This window comes from Jaculus jaculus, chromosome 2 (assembly GCF_020740685.1).
Source record: "Jaculus jaculus isolate mJacJac1 chromosome 2, mJacJac1.mat.Y.cur, whole genome shotgun sequence".
Classification (NCBI taxonomy): Eukaryota; Metazoa; Chordata; class Mammalia; order Rodentia; family Dipodidae; genus Jaculus; species Jaculus jaculus.
Genome location: NC_059103.1, coordinates 83,948,393 through 83,971,299, shown reverse-complemented (window position 1 = coordinate 83,971,299; position 22,907 = coordinate 83,948,393). Strand labels below are relative to the sequence as shown.

The 22,907-nt window shown below is 41.2% G+C and overlaps 1 protein-coding gene across 2 annotated transcripts in view; it reads left to right on the top strand.

The window, feature by feature from the left end:
• Positions 1-22,907, top strand: part of Synpo2 (synaptopodin 2) — a 187,056-nt gene that overhangs the window by 139,942 nt on the left and 24,207 nt on the right. Inside the window, exons 2-4 of one of the 2 annotated variants that reach the window (XM_045144082.1) lie at positions 8,241-8,392; positions 13,041-13,828; positions 16,825-18,866. In XM_045144082.1, coding sequence (XP_045000017.1) covers positions 8,241-8,392; positions 13,041-13,828; positions 16,825-18,866 — 2,982 coding nt within the window. Of the gene's footprint in view, positions 1-8,240; positions 8,393-13,040; positions 13,829-16,824; positions 18,969-22,907 lie in introns of both variants that reach the window. The other variant, XM_004658547.2, reaches the window with a different exon arrangement.

The window sequence follows — 22,907 nt, the reverse complement described above, 5'->3', positions numbered from 1 at the left end:
TATCCCTCTTTGAAGCTTGAATACTTGGGTCAGGGTCATTTTGACAGACTTAGGACAAGATCTTATATTCACTAAAAACTTCAGGACAAAAGCAAAATAACAGAATGTACACATTTCTATAGATTTATACTCCTGTCATTTAGAAATATATATTATATATATATTATACATATGCATAGTTTAATTTTTTTTAATTTTTATTTATTTATTTGAGAGTGACAGACACAGAGAGAAAGACAGATAGAGGAAGAGAGAGAGAATGGGCGCGCCAGGGCTTCCAGCCTCTGCAGACGAACTCCAGACACGTGCGCCCCCTTGTGCATCTGGCTAACGTGGGACCTGGGGAACCGAGCCTCGAACCGGGGTCCTTAGGCTTCACAGGCAAGCGCTTAACTGCTAAGCCATCTCTCCAGCCTGCATAGTTTAATTTTATCCCCACTAATCCCGGCCTACCATCTGCTGTCCAATAGAATATATTTTATGTTATATATATATTTATTTCTTTTTAAATATTTATTTATTTATTTGCAAGCAGACAGGACTGAAGAGATAGAGAAAGAGAGAGAAGGAGGATGGGTATGCTAAGGCTTCTTGCTGCTGCAAACTCTAGAAGCATGTACCTCTGAGTTTATGTGGGTACTGGAGAATTGAATTCAGGTCATTAGGCTTTGCAGGCAAGTGCCTTGACTGCTGAGCTATCTCTCCAGCACTCTTAAAGTTTTATCTGTAAGTAAAATGGAAGAATAAACTATTTCATCTAGTTTAATCAAATATAGGAAAATTTCAGGTGCCTGGAACTAAAGAAAAATCAGGTATTCTAAGAGACAAACATGAAACATAGCCAAAGCTGAAATTAAATCACTTTGGTAAAGTATTAATTTTGGGTTATAAAGTAGTTCCTTACTTTTATACATGTGGCAATGCCTCAGATCCCATCATAACTTCAGATTGCAAAGCTTCTCTGTTAGCTCCTTGGGACAAATATTTTCTGAAAGAAATCACATACATTTCTGCATCTTGTTGATCTGATTCAAGTGGTGATTTACACATTCTAAATAACTTGGGATCACTGTTATCAGTACCATCATTTTATGTGGCTACAGCAGAGACACTAAATCCTACTGAGTACATGAGTGCTTCATGCCTGATGAAATGGCCTAGTGTTCTGAGTCTTTTCTGCTGCTTTCTTTAAGATTTTAAGTGTCTTTAAATTTTGACTTTTAGCCCTTGGCTATTGACATTCGTATATGCAAGGTGCGTGTTTGTCTCCCCACTTCTAATTTTTTGTAAGCCAAAGAATATAGATTATTAGAATTATATAAAATTGGTTAGGTAGACTAAAAAATTAAAGACATTAATATGCAGAACCTTTAGTGAACTTTTTTCTATATTTTGACCACTCAAAAGAAACTTATCTGTAGGTACTTTAGATAACTAATTTCTTAGTAACATAATAATTATTTTAGGACAAGTTGTACTTCCAGTTAACAAATAAAAATTGAAATGTGGAAAAATCTAAATAATGAGTTTTACTTTTCCTCACCGGCCTTATCAATTATGATTAAACAGATTCATGTAATCTTAGGCATTTTTGATGTGTCCTTCATTGGGGAAGGAACCCAATGCCATATCTCAACAAGCACCCCAGCATTGAGCTCCACCCTCAGGACACATGAGGTTTTTTTTTTTTTTTTAATGAGTTCTTTAAAAAAATAAAAACAGGAGGATGCCGGGTGTGGTGGCACACGCCTTTAATCCCAGCACTGGGAGGCAGAGGTAGGAGGATCTCTGTGAGTTCGAGGCCACCCTGAGACTCCATAATGAATTCCAGGTCAGCCTGGGATAGAGTGAGACCCTGCCTTGAAAAAAAAAAAAAAAAAAAAAAGGAGGGAGTTTACATAGTCTTTGTAAATATTTATAAAAAGAATCTGCCTATACTTCAGACTCTTCTAGCAATCTATCAAAATTTAATCCAGTGAAGAAAAGTAGCCAGTGACAAGTCACACCAGACTCTGGTCTGCCAGTGTTTCCTGAGAGCATTGAGATGTTTACATTCTTTTGAAAGGAGAGAGGCAGAGAATACCATTCCGTATTTGTACTTGCTGGTTTTCCAGCACCATGATGACTACTTCTTCACAGCGCAGAGCAGTTACATTGCTGTACAATTTCTGCCTGTAGAATCACATTGGTATGTAGATTCTGAAGTACGCAGCCCTGTGGATTAAAGTCCCATTACCCAGAAACATTTCCAAAGTTGCTCCCAGGAATGCTTTTTACTTTTATGGTGCCTTGTTCCTAAGGGTCAGAACAACTACCCCAAGGGAAAAGGATGGTTTTATTGTCCAGTGTCTAGATACATGTTTTGATAAGAACATGAAAGCTCTTGATCTTAAAACAAGAACCTGACATGTGAGAAAACTTTTGAGTGTAGAATAACCAACCAAGTTAAAACAAAAGCAAAAAAGCCTAGTGTCCACTTGTATTTGTACCTGGACCTGATTTGAATATATAGGTGAAGATTTTGTGTCATTGTATAGATGAATATTATTTTAGTACTGAATGTCACTTACTGACCAGTGCTTTAATGGTTTAATAGAGAAAAGCTTTGCTTCTTTTTTAGAATCATTTGCTCTCTTTTTCCTCAAAGATGTTTGTCTAAGGTATCTGTTCATGTTGGAAATCAGCTCTACTTTGGGAGCTCTTCACAAAGCTTTTGTTTTCTATATTGCTTACCCTACTACACACTCAACTGGCTTATGCTTAGATATTCCTTCATAGTCCCCATGCTTTCATCCCTCTTCACCTTTCCCCCTTTCTTAGTGATATTGTTATGTGATGATGATCTCATACACTTATGTTTCTTTCTAGTCAATTTGAAATGACTGCTTCTGAATACCTCTTTCCCCTTCTTTTCTGTATTTTAGAAATAGTTGTGCCTTTACCTTCTAAGTTTGCTGTTAATTCTATCATTCTTTGTCAGTTCTGTTTCATTTGTTGTAACTAGAAGCATCTTGATCAGAAAGGAATACAGCAGGGGCTTATAGAATAATTGAAAGCTCAGAAGGGCCTACTGAAGTGATCTCAACAAAAAAGCAGAGCTGGCTACCCAAGAGATTGGTAGCATCTGCCCAAATCAGTAAACTGAGGAACAGAGAAGTCTCTGGTCACACCTGGGTCCAGCATCGTGTACTAAGCCATGATTTGGGATTGAGAAGCTTCTAGTAGAACCCACAGTTATATTATTCACTAGACAGGGACCAGATAAAAAGGATGCCTCATGCTCTATAAGGTCTCTTTCTTAATTCAGTTCCAAATACAAGTTTCAGCCTAGTGTGATAGCATGTATATGGGATCCCAGGCACTTGGGAGGTAAAGCTAGGAGGATCAGGAGTTCAAGGCCAGTCTGGACTACAGTGAGTTTGAGACCAACCTGGGCTGCATAGTGAATTTGGGGTTATTCTGAGTTTTGAAGCCTTCTCTCTCTAGAAAGAAAAAAAAGAAAGGAAGGAAGGAAGGAAGGAAGGAAGGAAGGGAGGGAGGGAGGGAGGGAGGGAGGGAGGGAGGGAGGGAGGGAGGGAGGGAGGGAGGGAGGGAGGGAGGAAGGAAGGAAGGATGGATCTCAAAAGTTTCTTATAGGTGCACCTGCTGAGCTGGCCAGTACACTCCAAGCCCTGGTTGAGAAGTGTCTAAGAAATGTTTACCTCCTCAGTCTCTGCCACACACAGGAACATGAGAAGTGTGCAACAGAAGTGCGGCAATCCAACCAACACTTTCATCAGTCCTCTTCACTGACAACTTTTACTCACTTATTAGTCCTATTTCTTATTTATTTGTCATGCATTCCAGGCATTTTCTCAAGTATTTTGTCCATTTTATTGCATGGATTTCTGCAATCTACAGGATGATGTTGCTTCATACAATATGGATCTGACTTGGTTCCTTGTTGTTGGATCCTTCTCTTTGGTACCTTTTCTTAGAAAACAATGGGTAAATGCTTGCTGTTTGTTTCCAGACATACTGCTCTAGCATAAACATGAGTTTGCAACAACTAGTGAACTTGGCTTTGCTGTTAGGAAGCTTCTCTAGTACAGACTGGGCTTGGACCTCAGATTCTTGATAGCCAGCCAGCCCTTTAAAGGAAGAACTATCTGCTTACCTCTTAAAACATTAGCTATCATTATCATTGCTCTTTCTGTAAAATCAAAGGATTGTTATGAACTCTTCTATGGTGTCAAGTGAAGGATACACACTAAGTTGGGGTTTTAGTTTAGGAATTAGCTGGGAAGAGGCTTATTAAACTGTGTTCTATAGTCATAAGAAAATTTTACCAAATGCCTAAATTAAAGAAAAAATCGAGAAAGGATCAATGCTTACAAAAAAAAAAGCAACTGAATCATAGACTACTTTAGTTTCCTTCAACAAGTCTTCATATCTAATACATTTTTGCTTGCTTCTGTGTCTTTGGAACAAGGTCTCGCTATGTAAACCTGGCTGGCCTGGAATTTCCCAGGTAGTCCCAGCTGGCTCTCAACTTCTCAGTGACCCTCTTGTCTCAGCCTCCTGAGAGCTGGGAGTGCAGGTGTGTACACTACATCCAACTTAAGCTCTGAAACTTTAATTATGGTCTAAGATCATCTTGCTCATCTTCGACATTATTCCCATGCCCCTGAAACTTTATTGTAGGGGCTGACATGTCTTATATGTAGTAAATAAGATTAATGGGTTTTCTTTTTTGTTCATTATAGTTCAATATGCATAGTATTGTCATTTGAGGAAGCAAATGTCTTGGTTTTGCATTTACTCTGACATTTTTCAGAAGGGCTTCTTAATGAATTATGTATGAAAATGAAGTTCCTGAGATACAACTTGGCTTTATAGACAGCAGGCAGACATGACTAATATGCCATACATACAGCACAAAATAATTTAAGTATAAGGCTTTATGATAACTTATGTCAGATCTCATCTTTCTAGTCAGTTCTGGGAGAGATGGAAATGAAGAGGTAAAAACAGAAAAGGAGTAGGGTATTTTTTTTTTCATTTTTACAAGGAATGATTCATGAAACTAGATTACATTGCTGGAGTGTTTCTTAATTTATTATACAAAAGGCAAATAATATTAAATTTCCCAAAGAAGAATAAACTCCCCACTTGTATTTGGTTATAGCCAAATAAAGCTTTCTGCCATAGATGAAGATTAGTAAACAATGAAACATAACATTTGGTAGACAGTTATAGTGTCATAACCTCTTAGTTATGTGGTCTGGCTAAACTGAGGACACAGAAAGGAATTACAGTATTCTATAGACAGCAACTCTCTCATGGTCTAATATATTGAATATGGAATGAAGTCTCTAAAAGAGTATCCTCAAAGGAATTACACTATGTACTCATGTGGATATAGTGTGTCAAATCATATGTTAAAGAAGGTAATTGTGTTCAATTTTGAATTTGTAACATGTTGAATTGGAATGTGACCAGATCCTCAATATTTGACAGGCAGAGACAGGAAGATCACTGAAAGTTTGGGGCCAGCCAAGTCTACCTAGTGAGTCTCTGCCTCAAAACGACAAAAAGGAACCTTCATGGTTGATTCTCTTTCCCACTGTTTCATGTGTTTCCATGAGTCTAGAACTATCTAAGAAAACCAAATGATATGTTCACTACAGATCGGAGTTATCACTCCTGAAGAACTTGTTGTCTTGTTGTGTCTAAACCTATGATTGATACTGTATTTTTTTTTTTTTTTGAGTTAGGGTTTCATTCCATCCCAGGCTGATTGGGAATTCACTATGTAGTCTCATGGTGGCCTTTAACTCACAGCCATCCTCGTACCTCTGTCTCCCTAGGGCTGAAATTAAAGACATACATCACCATACCTGGCTTAACAGTGTATTTTGTTTTCAAGATATTGAATTCATACATTTACATAATAATACAAGTTATACATAATACACAGTAAAAAAATCTTATGTACAATATCACGTATGTATGTCATAATACATCTATGACTAGAACTGATGAAGAACAGAATTAGTGAAGATAGTGATTGCAAGGGATGTGTTTAGACAGAAGAGACTCCATCATATTTTTGGTTTCTTGAGGCAGAGTCTCACCATAGAGTAGCCCAGGATGACCTGGAATTCAGTAGTCTTGGGTTGGCCTCAAACTCATAGCAGTCCTCCTACCTCTGCCTCCCAAGTGCTGGGATTCAAGGCATGTACCACTGCATCTGGCTGATTTAGCAGTTCTCCGAGAAATAAAGATTAGTTCTGCTGCTTTTGGTGACAAGGAAAGTATTACCATACTCTATCCTTTTTTTTTTTATGTTTTGTTTTGTTTTTGAGGTAGTGTCCCTCACTCCATGTAAATCAACCTCCTGAGTTCTGAGATTATATCTGGGTACCACCATGCCCAGCCTTAACATGGTTCTTGAAGGAATGACATTTCCTAGTTTTCAGACACATGTGAATGGTCAATGAAATACAATCACAACAGTTGAGGGTGAGTGTTGACTGCAGCCCACATGCTCTGAAAGAAGGCTGATGTGCAGTGGCTTATTCAGATGCTATCAAAAGCTCCACTTGACAAGCACATGATGAACTGCCATTTTCCTATCAAGCAACAAATGTTTTAATGACAGACATCTTTGATGAGGGTTTATTTTCCAAAAATCTATTTTTCAGCCTTTTGAGTATGTATCTTTCCCAACTCACAAGCCAACTCCCATCTTCAGGAGTTCCTTTCTCCTATTTTCAAAAATAATTTTAAAATATTCTTATTTATTTCTTTGAAAGAAAAAAGTGGAATAAAGATAGAATGGGCACACAAGAACCTCTAGCCACTGCAAATGAACTCCAGACACATGTACCACCATGTGATCTGGCTTACATGGGTACTGAGGAATCAAACCTGGGTCATTAGGCGTTACTGGCAAGGGCTTTAGCAGCTAAGCCATCTCTCTAGCACCCTTTCTCCTTCTTAATAAAATGCCTCTATTACCTTAACAATGACAAAAAAAAAAAAAAAGAACTAGCTGTTCACCTTGCTTTGCAAATTCATCACACTGCTTAACATTCAGACTTCTAAGTACCAATAAAGGAAACGTCTACTTAAGACTGGGCCACAGGACACACAGAGTACAGAATACATCCTGAGAGCTCAAATCCTTAAGTTTGGAGTTGCAAGGATATTGTTGGAGAATAACACAGGTTAAGGTAACAAGGGAGGGACAGACTGACAGGCATCACGACTCTCCAGACCAAAGGCCAGAGCCATTGCCAAACCAGGGCCTAGCAGAGCTAGAAGGAGGCTATGCGGCCTGACCTCTCATTCCTCATACTCTCAGAACTCCAGTGGACTTCCTGTTGACTAGTTTCAACCAAGTCTCCAGAGGCCATTGCCCAGGGGAGCTAGAGGATGGGCCTGGATGGGCAGATAGAGTGTAATCAAGAGGACATTTTAAAGTGATCATTATGCAAGACATAAGCCTCCAGTTCCTTTCACTGAGAAGCTCCCTGGAGCTCTCTCTCATTATGTTAATCTTCTGAAGTTTTCTTCTTCTAGGATCTAAATACCTCTTCTAGAATTTTCCATATCACTGTGTGCTAGAATATGGTACAGTCCCTATAGTGTAGCTATTTTTATTATTTGCAAATATAATATTTTTTGCTAAAATTTGGTTCATACCATGCCCTGAATAGTTAACTCAAATGGAGGATTTCTTCTTTAGACACACTCCCCAATTTCCTGGACATATGCTTTCCTATGATACTGGGGTGGTTTTCATTGGTCATTTGTATAGCTTTCTCCTCAAACTGGGTCCTCCTCCCACACCTCCTTCCTGAAGTCACAGTGTCCATCTTCCTTGGTGATGCAAGGAGTTCTGAAATTTTATTTGAGTACAGTCACTTTCTTAACATAAACATCTATTATCTTTTCCCATTCTTCCATATTCTTTGTTTCTTTTGTTCTGATTCCTTTGCATTGATCTGCTTTTTACTTACAATGTTATGAATTAAATGTTGACATTATAGCAAACCATAACCTCTGTGTGTGAGGCAGGCATGTTTGGGACATGCTGAGAATTGTCTAAAATGGACATACAGGTTAACAAGTGAGTTAAGTTCAGGGCTACTTTTATAATTTGCAGGTCTGATTACCTTGTCTATGAGAGGAGGTGGCATGTTTTTCCACAAATTGGGTGTTTCTGACTATGCCTGCTTTCTTACTCCACTCAGATTCGAAGCCAGAGCAAAGCATCCGGGTCGGGGCTGTGTGAAGGGGATGAAGTGGTGTCTATCAATGGCACCCTTTGTGCAGACCTCACCTACCCTGAAGTCATCAAGCTCATGGAAAGCATCACAGACTCTCTCCAGGTGCTCATTAAAAGGTACAGTACATTTGTTGCAATTAGCTCTTCTCTTTAAAACTCAGGGAGAATGATTTTAGATTTTGATATCTTATGGGTTTTGGGGGGGGATTGGAATTGGTACTGTGTAGGTCAGAAGAATTTAGCAGAAATACTACAGTGTTTGAAAATTAACAATACTATTCAACTTGACTTTCAGGCTAATTAAGAATTAACTTGAAAATCTTTGTGTCAAGCACTGTGTTGAAAATCTTAGATACTTTTAAAGTACTTCCTTAGAGAGTATTGGACAAGTTAATCTCTTCAAGGTCAAGATTTTCAAATGGTTCAGGATTATTATAACTCATAGATTCACTGATGAGTTTAAACCATTGATCTGTACAAGTTTTCATACAAAAAGGATATTGGAGAATAAAAGAAACAGAGTTTAAAAGTAGCCAAACTTTCCAGACATGGTGGCACATGTCTTTAATCCTAGCACTCAGGAGGCAGAGGTAGGAGGATTTCCATGAGTTCAAGGCCACCCTGAGACAGCATAGTGAATTCCAGGTCAGCCTGGACTAAAGTGAGACCCTACCCCCACAAAATCAAAAAAAGTAGCTAGTTTCTTTTTTACCAGGAATTAAAACCAATATTTGGGTGTGCAAATACAGGTAACCAGAATAAAGATTTATACAATCAAAGCAAATCATTTTTGCAATTAAAATCTCCAAATTCCACTGTTGTTGAAAATGTGAAAGAAAACTTCTGAATATAAAAAATAATAGTTGAGAACACCTTTAATCCCAGCATACCACTGGTAGAGGCAGGAATATCAAGAATTCAAAGCTCACCTCTGCCATGTAGCAAATTTGAGACCAGCCTGGCCTACTGAGATTCCAGCTTGCTGGAGAACCTCCGTCAGGTGATGTCAGAGAATGTCTCCTCCAGAACAACAAAGCCCTTGGGGTTTTGCCTTACCTCTATAGAATATTGATAATCATTTAGTGTGATTTCATTTCAATATAAAAGCAAACTGACCCAATCATGTGAAATTAAGCAAATCAGCATATTTTTTAGAATTTCTCATCTAAATGTTCACTTACCAAGCTCTTAGGCTCCCATTTATTTTATAATCCTGCCCTTTGCTTTGAAAAGGAATCAGTAACCACAAAATAAAATTAGAGGAATGATGCTGGAGCATGGCCATGTAAGCGTGGTTCCAGTAGCTGACATGGTTCTGTATAAATCTATGAAATATACAAAGCCACCCAATTTCCATCTCTGCAAAAGGTTTGGTCATAGGCAAAGTGAGGAACAATCTTTTCTAATTTATTTCCTGTTTTATGTCTCTACTGACTTAATGAGGCCAACTTCTCTGGAGCATACTTACTGTCTGGGACATGTTCTACTCGTTCTTATTTGGATGGTTATCACTGGGTGAAACACTGCTTCATTTGAAGCTGTGTCTCAGTTTCTTATTTAGTTTCAAACATAAATTGACTACTTGGAGAGAGGGAGTCATTCTCTTTAGCAGTGTGGCCACTGGGAAATTTCTCATGCTCTGGTAAATAACTCCCAAGTCATGTTTGTGCAAACAACCCTAGTTAAATTCAGTGGGTCACAAAAAAGATGTCAAAGTAGAAGAAGAAGTAGTTGGGAGAAATAATGGATTCAGCACAAGGGAGTGAGAGCAGACAATGGGGGGGAGTGAATGTGATCAAAATATGTATGTGCATGTATAAAATTGTCAATAATAAATTAATTTACAAAAGAAAGAAATGTAGTAGTTATTTGCTACTTTTAATAACTAGAATGACTATTTTTATCTAATCTATTTTGACTTTTTAAAAATAAATAATTAATTTATGGAATTCAAAATTCAGTCTCTAATTAAAATAACTCCAGGGAGAGATCAGGGATTAAGGCATTTGCCTATGGAGCTTGAAGACTCAACTTTGATTCCCCAGTACCCACATAAAGCCAGATGCATATGGTGACACATGCATCTGGAGTTTGTTTGCAGTTTCCAGATGCCCTGGTGTTCCCATTCTCTTGGTCTCTGTCTCTGTCTCTCTTCTCTTTGTCTCTCCCTGCTTACAAATAAATAAACAAATTAAAAAAATTTAAAATACACCCAAAGGTGATCACAACCATCATCACTAGATGAACATGGTTCCTGCAATAAAATGTTTCTCTTTCATGTCACTGTCATCTGTCATTAGGGAACAAGATTTGACCTTTCTTAGATTATTACCCAGAACTTGTTGGGTAAAAGTTTGTTGTTGTTGTTTTGTTCTGTTTTTATTTTTCAAAGTAGGACCTTGCTCTAGTCTAGGCTGACCTGGAATTCACTGTGTATTCTCAAACTGGTCTCAAACCCACAATGATCCTCCTACCTTGGCCTCCTGTGTGCTGGGACTAAAGGCATGTGCCACCCTGCCCAGCATTGGGTAATAGTTTTTTTTGAAAAGACTTTTAAGAGGCTAGAGAGATTGCTTAGTGGTTAAGGTGCTTGCCTGCAAAGTCAAAGGACCCAGGCTTGATTCCCTAGAACCCACGTAAGCCAGATGTGGAAGATAGTACATGCATCTGGAGTTCATTTGCAGTGGCTAGAAGCCCTGACACACCCATTCTCTCTTTCTCTCCCTCTCTATCTCTCTCTTCCTCTTTCCCTCTTTCAAATAAATAAATTAAATTAAATATTTTAAAAGTACTTGAATACTAAACCTATATTATCTTGAACTTTATTAAAATAATAAAAAATTTAAAAATACGTTATTTTTTAACTGCACAAATTGTGAAACCAAGTACTTAAATAGACTGAAGAGAGAAGAGTGATTCAAGCTTTAATCACTCATGCTTTTGAATTTTTATTAATGTTATACACATTCTATTTCAGTTACCAAGAAATGCTAGCATTTATATGACCAATTGCCAACATTCCAGTCTACAAGGTTGGAATGATTTGAAACTACTCATTTTCAGGTGTGAAATTGACTGTTAGAATAATTCAAAGTGATCCCATCTATTTCTTTTAATTTAGGCCTTTCTAAATTAAACCTTTCTAATCTTTTAGGGCTCTCAAATTCAGTGTAATAGATTAGATTCACCATTTCCTGCATAAGAATGATCTGGCCTGGCCTGGCCTGGAGATTCATACCTATATTCCCAAGCACTTGGAAGACTAAGGCAGGTGAATTACCATAAGTTTGAGGTCAACCTTGGCTTATAGTAAATTCCAGGCCAGCCTGGGCTACAATGTGAGAACCTGTTTAGTAATAAATTAAAATAAAATAAATATCTAATTTGCTATTGTCATGTTAAAAAATCTATTATAACTTTTATGTATTATATTACTAGGAGGCTTTTCAAATGACCAATATAAAAAAGTTGTATTTTACTGTTAGTTTTTATTGTTTCAAACACAGTCAAAATCAAAGTTAGGGGTAAACATTTTGGACAATAGTTTTAAACTCTATTTCCACATCAATTCTAGGGTAGAATTCTTTGGGTAGAAGTAGGATTCTTTTTGTGTGGATGACCCCTGCTTTAGTTAGGGTTCATTGTGAGAGATGGCTACTGCTTCTTAAAGAAATTTGAGTGTGAGAAATGAAGGTGTCTCCCATAGCTGTTCTGTGAATGACACTTCTAAGCATACTAAGAGCTCAGTGTTTTAGAATGAAATTGTTTAACCCCTGAATCAAGTTCACTTCTTTCAAACTCACATTTGCAAAACCAACTGCAAATGAACAGGTTTAAAATTTAAAGACTTTGGTGAATTGCTTGGGCTCCTTGGCTGAGAGATAAGAAACAGTGTGAGATGCCTCAGTGGTTAAAGAAACAGTTAGACTTCAGACTTTTCTTTGAGGCAGTGTCTGACTCTACCCCAGCCTAATTTGGCACTCTCACTTATAGTGATCTTCCTAACTCATCCTCCAAGTGTTGGGATTGAAGGCCTGAGCCACCGGGCAGGTCCAGCTTGACTTCAGAGGTTCTAAAAGGGAAATGCTGAAAGAGACAGGTTCAAATAGAAGGGAAAGCATTTCAGATTATAAATACTCCATGACTTAATGGTTCATTGCAGCATGGAAAGGATTATCTTTCCATAAGAGAATTGGACTGGGGTCTACTTTTGACCAGATACAAGTTCATAAGAACTTCACAAACAAGTTCTATTCCATTCTTTCAAAAAAAATCCCACCTCTAAAAGATTACTTGACTTTTTAACCTGTAATTTAAGGTTAATATAAAGCCATGGAATATCTTCATGTGACTTTGTATAAAGTTTATAATGTCTAGGCCAAAACTTACTTCACATAACACTGAAATGCTTTGTCACATTCTAGCAAGAATAATTAGTTGGAAATATCCAAATGATTTCAGGTAAAGAGCATACATGTAGCTATAACCTGTGCTTTTTAAAAAATAAAATCTGAGTTTAAGATAGATTTATGTCTCAAAATTTTTGTAAGGATTCTTGTTGTACTTGAGAGAAAAATTTATTTGGAAGCTCTTTAAACAATCACACAGGCATGTTGCCAAGTTCTGTTTTCCAATATGCTGCGGTTGACATTAGGAGGAAATATTTTGATTATATCATGCAATAGACATCATAAATGTCAGGGAATTCTTTGGCAGGTGGAACACACTCTGATTTAACTGTCTGGAATTATTTTTCTGTGTGTAGACCATCCAGCGGAATAAGTGAGACCTCGGCCTCTGAAACTGAAAACATAAATCATGAGCATCTTACGCATGAGGAGTTTGTGGAAAGTACCACCCTACAGATTCGTCCGGCCACTAAGACCCAGTGCACAGAGTTCTCCCTTGCCCCAGTCAAGAGTGGAGTTCCCCTAGCTGAGGACCAAGGAGATGATTCTGACTGTGTAGAGAGCATAAAAGAAGAAAGAGACTCCAGCTACAAGAAAGGTCACCAAACACTTGACTCCCAAGGACATTTGTCAGAGGAGGTCATCTTAAGAAAGAGGGCAGAAGTGGGCCACCTGGGCCCTGTGGTTGAGCTACAACTGTCTCTCTCACAAGAGAGTCACCGTTGCACTGCTGGCCCTGTAGTGGCTCTCCATGGAGCTGAAAATTCCAAGTCACCTGCCCCAGACTGTGGCTTACATGAGGAGACTGTCCACATAAGTTCAATCCCTGCTCCTGAGAAAGCAGAGCCTTCTGTGAAGTCCAGCAAGACAATCCAGATCTCCAGTGGCAGAGAACTGAGAGTGACCCAGGGGAGGGAAGCCCGCGTGGAAGTGATCCTCGACTGCTCTGACAGGCAGAAGACGGAAGAGTGCAGGCTGCAGGCAGGAAAGGGGTGTGTGGCTTCTGTGGTGGAAGGAGGGCTGTCAGAGGCACCTCCTTCCCTGGTCTCCTTTGCCATCTCATCAGAAGGCACCGAGCAGGGAGAAGATCCTTGCTCAGAAAAGGCTCACAGCAGACCACACAAGCACAGAGCACGACACGCAAGTAAGTCCTGTCCTAGGTGGGTGCCTGGAGTCGGGGAGGCTGGGAGTTTACGACATTTTGCTGCTTTGTCTGTATGAATATTTTGAAAAGATTTTTCTCTTGTCTTTCATTATCTTTATTTTTTCAAATCAATGCACAAAATGACAAATGTGAATATTGTAGAGAATATCTGTTTCTGAATTGGCACTATAAGTTTGGACTTCATATTAGACTTGAATCCCTTTCATAAACTTTCTGTGTCCGCAAGACAAAGGAACTGTCAAAGATATATAGTCAATATGCCCTTCTGATTTGTTTCAGAATGTTATTTCTAAGTCATATACCATAAGAGTATTAGAAGCCATGGGCACTCTGAGTTTAAATGACAAAAACATTTCAACCTGCTTCTGAGCGGTGCCTTTAAAACACAGGCTCTGTACTAATATTAAAAGCAAATCTTCATTTTGAAAAATCATTTTGTGGCTTGATGATGCTTGCAGAAGTGAGTTTGACAGACAAGGACATGTGTGACACTGGGCAGTTACATGATCCCCACTGTTGTGTAAGTCCTCACTAGACTACAGCACTTCACCCACCTTCTAGACACAGACGTCAGTCTCCCAGAGCCATGTGCAGGCGGCCCATGTCCCCAACCAGAAAATGGACTTAACTCCAGGCTTCTTGTGGCATTTTGTTTTACCTAGGACCATGAGGACAAAAAAAGAATGAGGTTAAGAGTTATGGTTAGATGCTATGGGTTTGCTATTTTCTTTCATATCTATACATAGTTATTTTTTTTCTCTCATTTTACAAATGAGATTTCATTTGAGAATATAAAGGCTGCATTGTGAATGGCACACAACAGCATTGCACTTGGTTATTCAAAGGAGAACAGTAAGCCTCCAAGCCTTCGTTATTCCTTTCAACATATATTTTTAGCATGACCATTTGTAGTTCTATTGGCAAGTGCTGTTAACCACTCATTATGTCTTAGGCATCTGTATGCCATCTTCACATTTATAGCATATTAAACAAGAGCATTATGATGGCATTCACATATTTCCCAGTGAAGTTAGCAACAACTGTGCAGTTGTGACTGCCAATTTATTAGTAAGCTGTTGCCAACAGTCAGAAAAGGAATTACATTTAGTACGGGCCACAATTTTTATTGTTTCATCTATAAAATTCGATCACCAAAAGATACCTGATAAAATGCTATGAAACTGTTTTCGTTGATTTTTATCTTGTTGTTAAAACTTAACCAACTTTGATTTCTTTCAATGAAAATAATAATTTTCAATTATAAAATATTCATTCTATTCCTGAAATTTTAATTGAACTATTTTGAGATATTAAACACTTATTTGTGAATCATATTAAAATTCAATATAAGTAACTGATGCTATAATTAGTCATTAATTTATATTTGATAATAAAATAAAAATTCAAATAAAATTTTTAAATTTTAAAACATGTCTAGCTCTTCTTTAAAAATCATCTAATTCTGGCATCAGTTTTTATGTTAGTTCAAATGATCACAAGTTGTATAATTTTTAAATTTCCCCCAAAGGTACAACTTATTGTTGCTGTAATTAAAACAGCATGTTTCCAAAATAGTGATACATTTACAAACTTGTCTAGATAATGATGTAGCTAGAGTTTATTACATACATTCCTACTGCCTAAAATTCTGAATTATAGCTCATTATTAATTTGGTACTTTTGATTGTTAATTCAGTGTTTTGAGATTATATTAGCCCAGCAGCACTTAAAGGAAAGATTTAGGGTGGCTGCTTAAGTAACAAAGAAGGAATACAAATAGTTAAATTTATTATATTAAGGCATTTCATCTTATAATATCATTTTATTTTTAAGTATAGAAACACAAAGTACATCTTATCTTGTGTTCTTTTTCCTACTAATTGGCATTTTCCTAGCCCATTTTTATTTAAAATGTACAAATCTATAGAGAAATATTAAATAAGTTCTAATTGTCATATATTAAAATGTTGCAAGAATAAATGGAACAAGATACTTTATAGTGTTTTATACATGTTATCTACTATTATATAAGTGCAAATTTCAAAAGGAATGTAGGGCTAGAGGCAAAGTTCTATGGTAGAGCATATACTTAGCAGCAGTGAGGCTCATACCAGTCCAATCTCCAGCACTGGAGAGGGAGAGGAGAGGATAAGAGAGAAAAGGAGGAGAGGAGAGGAGAGGAGAGGAGAGGAGAGGAGAGGAGAGGAGAGGAGAGGAGAGGAGAGGAGAGGAGAGGAGAGGAGAGGAGAGGAGAGGAGAGGAGAGGAGAGGAGAGGAGAGGAGAGGAGAGGAGAGGAGAGAGGAGAAGAGAGAAAAGGAGGGGAGAGGACAGGAGAGGAGAAGAGAGAAAAGGAGGGGAGGGAGGAGAGGAGAGGAGAAGAGAAGAGGGAAAAGGAGGGGAGGGGAGGGGAGGGGAGGGGAGGGGAGGGGAGGGGAGGGGGGGGGGAGGGGAGGGGAGGGGAGAGGAGAGGAGAGGAGAGGAGAGGAGAGGAGAGGAGAGGAGAGGAGAGGAGAGGAGAGGAGAGGAGAGGAGAGGAGAGGAGAGGAGAGGAGAGGAGAGGAGAGGAGAGGAGAGGAGAGGAGAGGAGAGGAGGGGATAAGAGAAGAGAGAAAAGGAGGGAAAGGAGGAGAGGAAAGGAGAGGAGAGGAGAGGAGAGGAGAGGAGAGGAGAGGAGAGGAGAGGAGAGGAGAGGAGAGGAGAGGAGAGGAGAGGAGAGGAGAGGAGAGGAGAGGAGAGAGAAAAGGAGGGGAGGGGAGAGGAGAGGGGAAAGGGAAGGAGGGAAAGAGGAAGGAAGGAAGGAAGGAAGGAAGGAAGGAAGGAAGGAAGGAAGGAAGGAAGGGGAGATTCTTTCAAGTTTCAGTACCGAATTGTAAGAACTTTTGACTTCCTCCTTTTGCCCAAGGGGAATCGATTTGGGGTGCTATGGTATATTCCTGGGATTCATCAACTCAACACAACTTTGTTCCTTCCCTAGGGCTCAGGAGGAGTGAAAGTCTGTCGGAAAAGCAGGTGAAAGAAGCGAAGTCTAAATGCAAAAGCATCGCCCTACTTCTTACAGATGCCCCCAACCCCAACTCCAAGGGGGTGCTGATGTTTAAGAAGCGCCGGCGGCGGGCCAGGAAGTACACCCTAGTCAGCTACGGCACGGGCGAGCTTGACCGCGAGGAGGACGGCGAGGAGGAAGGCGACAAGGAGGACCCATGTGAGGTCGCACTTCTTGGCGCGAGCGAGTCAGAAGTGGATGAGGAGCTAGCGTCTGACCTTGACGACAGCACACAGGTGGTGACCTTTGACTGGGATTCTGGACTGGTGGACATCGAGAAGAAACTGAGCCGGGGGGACAAGATGGAGATGTTGCCGGACACCACAGGCAAGGGGGCCCTCATGTTTGCCAAGAGGAGGGAGCGGATGGAGCAGATCACCGCCCAGCAGGAGGAGGAAAGGGTGGGCGTGCAGACCGACGGTCTGAGAACCGTGACTTCCTACCAGAGGAAGGAGGAAGAAGCGCTGAGAACGCAGAGCTCGGTGAGCAAAACCTCCGTGCACATGGGCCCCGTGCCCCAACAGAATGGCTTCAGCGGAGCGTCGGAGCCAGCCGAGGCCCCCAGGGTGACCCCAATGAACAGGACGGCCAAGCCCTTCCCGGGAGCAATGAACGTACCGGCGGCCCCCTTCTCCCCAACCCGCAGTGTGACCAGTCCCGTCTCGGACTTCCCCGCACCCCCGCCCTACTCTGCGGTCTCGCCGCCACCGGATGCCTTCTCCAGAGGGGTATCGAGCCCGCAGGCTGGCCCGGCGCAGCCCCCTCCGTGGCCCCAGCCCGCCCCATGGTCCCAACCAGCCTTCTACGATTCAGCCGAGCAAATAGCTTCCCGGGACGAGAGGATCTCGGTGCCAGCAAAAAGAACGGGCATACTGCAGGAAGCCAAGAGGCGAAGCACGACAAAGCCCATGTTTACCTTCAAAGAGCCCAAAGTAAGCCCCAATCCTGAACTGCTGTCGCTTCTTCAAAACGCAGAAGGCAAACGGGGCCCCGGAGCTGGAGGGGATTCCGGACCCGAAGAAGACTACCTCAGCTTGGGAGCCGAGGCTTGTAATTTCATGCAAGGCTCCTCTGCCAAACAAAAGACCCCACCTCCCGTGGCTCCCAAACCCACCGTCAAGTCCTCCGCTTCCCAGCCAGTAACTCCAGTTTCTCCCGTCTGGTCTCCAGGAGTGGCTCCAACCCAGCCTCCCGCCTTCCCCACATCAAACCCATCTCAGGGCACAGCTGTGGCCTCCATCAAAATCGCCCAGCCTTCTTATGCTCCTGCCCGACCTGCCAGTGCGCTGAACCTGGCCGGTCCTTTCAAAGGACCACAAGCGGCTGTGGTCAGTCAGAATTACACGCCCAAGCCAATGGCACCCACGCCACTAGCAAATGCTACTCATTCTGGTGTAGGGGGACCATCCAACGAGCTGCCTGCAATGAGTGGGAAAGGAGCCCAGCTCTTCGCTAAGAGGCAGTCAAGAATGGAGAAGTACGTGGTGGATTCCGACACGGTGCAGGCCCACGCAGCTCGGGCCCAGTCTCCCACTCCATCGCTGCCCGCCAGTTGGAAGTACTCCTCCAACGTGCGAGCACCCCCACCTGTGGCCTACAATCCCATCCACTCCCCCTCCTACCCACTGGCTGCTCTCAAGTCTCAGCCACAGGCCGCTCAGGCCTCCAAAACGAGCAAGAAAAAAGGCAAGAAACCCCTCAATGCTTTGGATGTCATGAAGCACCAACCTTACCAACTCAACGCATCCTTGTTCACTTTCCAACCTCCAGATGCAAAGGGTGGCCTTCCTCAGAAGCCATCTGTCAAAGCCAGCGCAGCCCCGGCTGTGAAGCAGATGCTTCCTCCCAGGCCGGTGAATGTTGGCTCACCCACCGACATGCAGGCTTCCTCCGTTTACTCGGTTCCGGCCTACACCTCTCAGCCTTCCTTCTTTGCAGAGGTGACCTCCCCAGTCAGTGCATCCCCGGTGCCTGTGAGTGTCCCCACCTCTCCAAAGCAAGAATCAGCCTCCTCATCTTATTTTGTGGCACCAAGGCCCAAGTTCTCAGCCAAGAAAAGCGGTGTCACAGCCCAGGTGTGGAAACCATCTGTTGTGGAGGAGTAATCGTATAGCTGAAGCTGGGTGTCCACTTTGCTTGAAATGAATTGTTTGCAGTGTTGAGTCCCCCAAGATGCCTAACAAATCCTCCACTTAATTTCAGAATGTCACCTCCCAATCTGAGTCCAAATAGCATAATATCAGTAATGAATCGAATACTCAACTCAGATTGACTTAAAACAGACACGTGTCACAGTATTAAGTAAGCAGGATATGTAGGTTTGATGCTTTAGCCACAAGACAGTGATGAGCATGCAGCATCAGGACCCAGCCTGGAAGAGCCGTGCTCCCAACCTGCAATGGTTCAAATGTAGTGAAAATGTAATGGGAAACGAGTCAGGTTTCCCTTCGAGTCATACTTTATTTCTATCACCAGTGTTAAGGGAATAGGAACTCTATCAAGGACAGGACAGGATCAGCTGCGGTCTGTGACCCACAGGCACCTGTTTAGATGGATATCACAGAGGCGGTATTCTGAGGCTGGTTGGAATGTATATAGTTTAGTGTGAGGTGGGAAAGAAGCGGGATTGTAGTCACTGAACATTTATTCTCTATCTGATTTTGACAGCTGTTTTTAGACATAATGAGTCATTTCAGAAGACTTACTTAAGTAGGCTAGGAAAAGAAAGATAATTATCCTTAGAGACGATTCCCATCCTCCCTCCCCACTTACTTAAGGAACTAAGTGAACACATTTCCAGTTGCCCATGACAGCACTTATTATTTTCCTCAGCTGAGGCAAATGGTAGAGTAGAATGAAGTAATGTGAAAAGGAGGGTGAACATAAAGGTATGCGTGGCTATTGTTTTATCTTGAAAAACCACATAGGGTTACAAACTACAGGAGCTGATGGTGAAGCATGAGAAACCCAGTGCGTGGCGCCTAGGGCAAGAACACCTAATTTTTCACATCACATCTGAGTGACCTCACAGGTTTAATTTGCCTCAAGGGCTCCTCCACTATTCCTTGCACTTCTCTTCTTGCACCTTCACTTTATTATTTATATTTGATGGACCAGGATCACTTGGGCAAGGTTACCTTGTAAATTTGGAATGATCACACACCATGTCGTCATCCAGCTGGCTATGAGGTTAACAATGTTACTGAAAGCAAATCTGAAGACCTTTCTCATGTCTATTTTAAGTCTGAGTGTGACCAACCACGGAAAGTATTCAACATGAGTTAATGTAGACAACTACGGAGCATTTATGACAGCTCTGAGGAGAATCACCTACTACATGCACGACTGTGTTTAGAGACATGTAAAAATTGGTCTGGCTGGGGAGTGCATAGTACCACTTTATCCTCTCAGTATATCTGTATTCCTGTTCCACTGTCACTGTCAATCTGCTGTTTCCCACTATCTTATTAAAATGTTTACCTTCTTCTTTATCTGTTTATTGTACATATTTTTAAAAAGATTTCTTGTTTGAGCTATTCTGATCTCAGTCATTTCTCTGATATTTCTCTTACTGTATCTGAGTTTCCTTTGGGGCAGCATCCATTTTTCCACACATTTTAAAACTATAACCCTAAGGTATTTCTATCACATAACACAGGAGAGAATTGTCAGCTACAGAACAATGATGCTGATTCTTCTGCTGTTTCTCTGTAAAATCTTCCATTGCGTGTGGCGGCAGTACAACAACAGGCAAAGCAAATGTAGCTTGCTCCTACATGTGTTGTTATGGGAAACCAATTGCCAAGACATAGCAGGATGAAAAATAAAGAAAGAGGAGGGGGAAAAAAGGCTGGAGAGATGGCTTAGTAGGTAAGGCAGTTGTCTGTAAGGCCAAAGGACCCCGGTTTGATTCCCCAGGATCCATGTAAACCAGATGCACAAGGTGGCACATAAATCTGGAGTTCCTTTTGCAGAGACTGACAGTCCTAATGCACCCATCCTCTCTCTAGCTGCCTCTCTCTCCCTAATAAATAAGAAAATTTAAAAAAATACTTTTGAAAAGATATAGCAGGATGAGAGGGAAAGCAACCTACTTTATACAGCCATGATTTGTGTCACTTGCCCCCTATATGGACAGTCTGCATTTTTTTTTTTTCTGATAGAACCACCAAACAATTCTTAACCTGAAGCCAAAAAAAAAAAAAAAAAAAAAAAGAGTCATTTTATACCTTTGGATTCTTGACATGGCATTTAAAAAATGACAAAAGTTAGAGGAAAGGTAAAGAACTCTTAGGTGCTCTGCCTTAAAACTGACAGGTAGCTCATTGGGTCAAAAGTATCCTGGATGTAGCCGGGCGTGGTGGAGCACGCCTTTAATCCCAGCACTCGGGAGGCAGATGTAGGAGGATTGCCGAGAGTTCAAGGCCACCCTGAGACTACATAGTGAACTCCAGGTCAGCCTGAGCCAGAGTGAGACCCTACCTCAAAAAACCAAAAAAAAAAAAGTATCCTGGATGTGATGAGCCAGTATTCCCAGTTGTTCTGTGGTTTGTGGTATGTAGAATGAGAAATGTTTTGTGGGTTTCCTTTTGGACAGATGGCAATTTGAGCACAGCCACTATTTGGAATTAATAACTAAAGACAGCACTCACATTACTACATCTCCTTGTCACCTGGGGACAGTTTGGTGTTCCCAAAAGAAGCTTCTAAAAGACCCTCCAGGCATGCAGACACAATGTACAGTTTGGACCAAGAACTGATAGCAGAGGTCTCATCTGCAATGAGACAGGCCCACTTTCTAGAGAAAAGGTAAAAGTTCTCCAAAGGAACTCCCCAGTAGCACCTGGAAACTGGGCATGGGTGGGAGAAGGATTTCATCAGCTCCCAGAGAAAGGCGGCCTTCCTGCCCCTACCCTGTCCATCCATGTAGCTGCATGTGGCACCCTTTAGTTGGAGTTAGATTAATGATTGTTGTGTCGGAAGGCCGGAGGTTAGAAATCAAGCGCAAGCATCCCTATCTGTGTCTTGGTTTCGTTCTGGTAGAAGTTACTGGTTTGGTTGTTTGACTGGTTGTGTCTGTGAAGGCAGTTTTTGGTTTTTTTTGTTTGTGTTTGTATCTTGTTGTTGTTGCTAACTTATTTCTAAGCAGAGCACCCACACAGCACTAATCATTTGCCCATTGCCATTCTATATTCAATCCCCCAAGGCACTGGCTGTGCATGGTCTGTTCACTGAGAAGTAGCCGCCGTTGAGGTGCGGCACGACCTGGTGTACATTCCTCTTTCAGTGAACCGCGTAGTGTCTTAAGGCTGCTTTCCCAGCAGGAGTGTTGTACTGCTGAAAGTGTTCTCAGCACTGAATATTCTAGGAGGAAGAAAGATGGTTTATTCACACAGCTATAACACTCCCCCCCCCATAGTTTCATGGAAAGGCATACTGAGTCACAGAATTGGTAAAAGTGGGAATCTTAGCATTGCCATCTTAATCTTAAAACATTTACTATTTTAAAAAATATTATTTATTTATTTATTTGAAAAGGAGACATGGGCTGGAGAGATAGTTTAGTTCTTAAGGCGCTTGCCAGCAAAGTCAAAGGTCCCAGGTTCAATACCCCTGGACCCATGTAAAGCCAGATGCACAAGGTAGCACATGTATCTGGAATTTGTCTGCAGTGGCTAGAGGCTCTGATGTACCCATTCTTCCTCTCTCTCTCTCTCCTATCAGCCTCTTTCTCAAATAAAGAAATTAAATAAATCTTTTTTAAAAAAAGGAAGTGAGACAAAGAAAGAGGCAGAGAGAGAGAGAGAGAGAGAATGGGTGCACCAGGGCCCCTAACTGCTGCAAAGGAACTTCAGATGCATGTGCCACCTTGTACTTGGGACAGGATCCTTGGGGTTCACAGGCAAGCACCTTAACCATTAAGCCTTCTCTCCAGCACACATTTTTTTTTTTTTTTTTTTTTTTTTTGGTTTTTCGAGGTAGAGTCTTACTCTAGCTCAGGCTGACCCAGAATT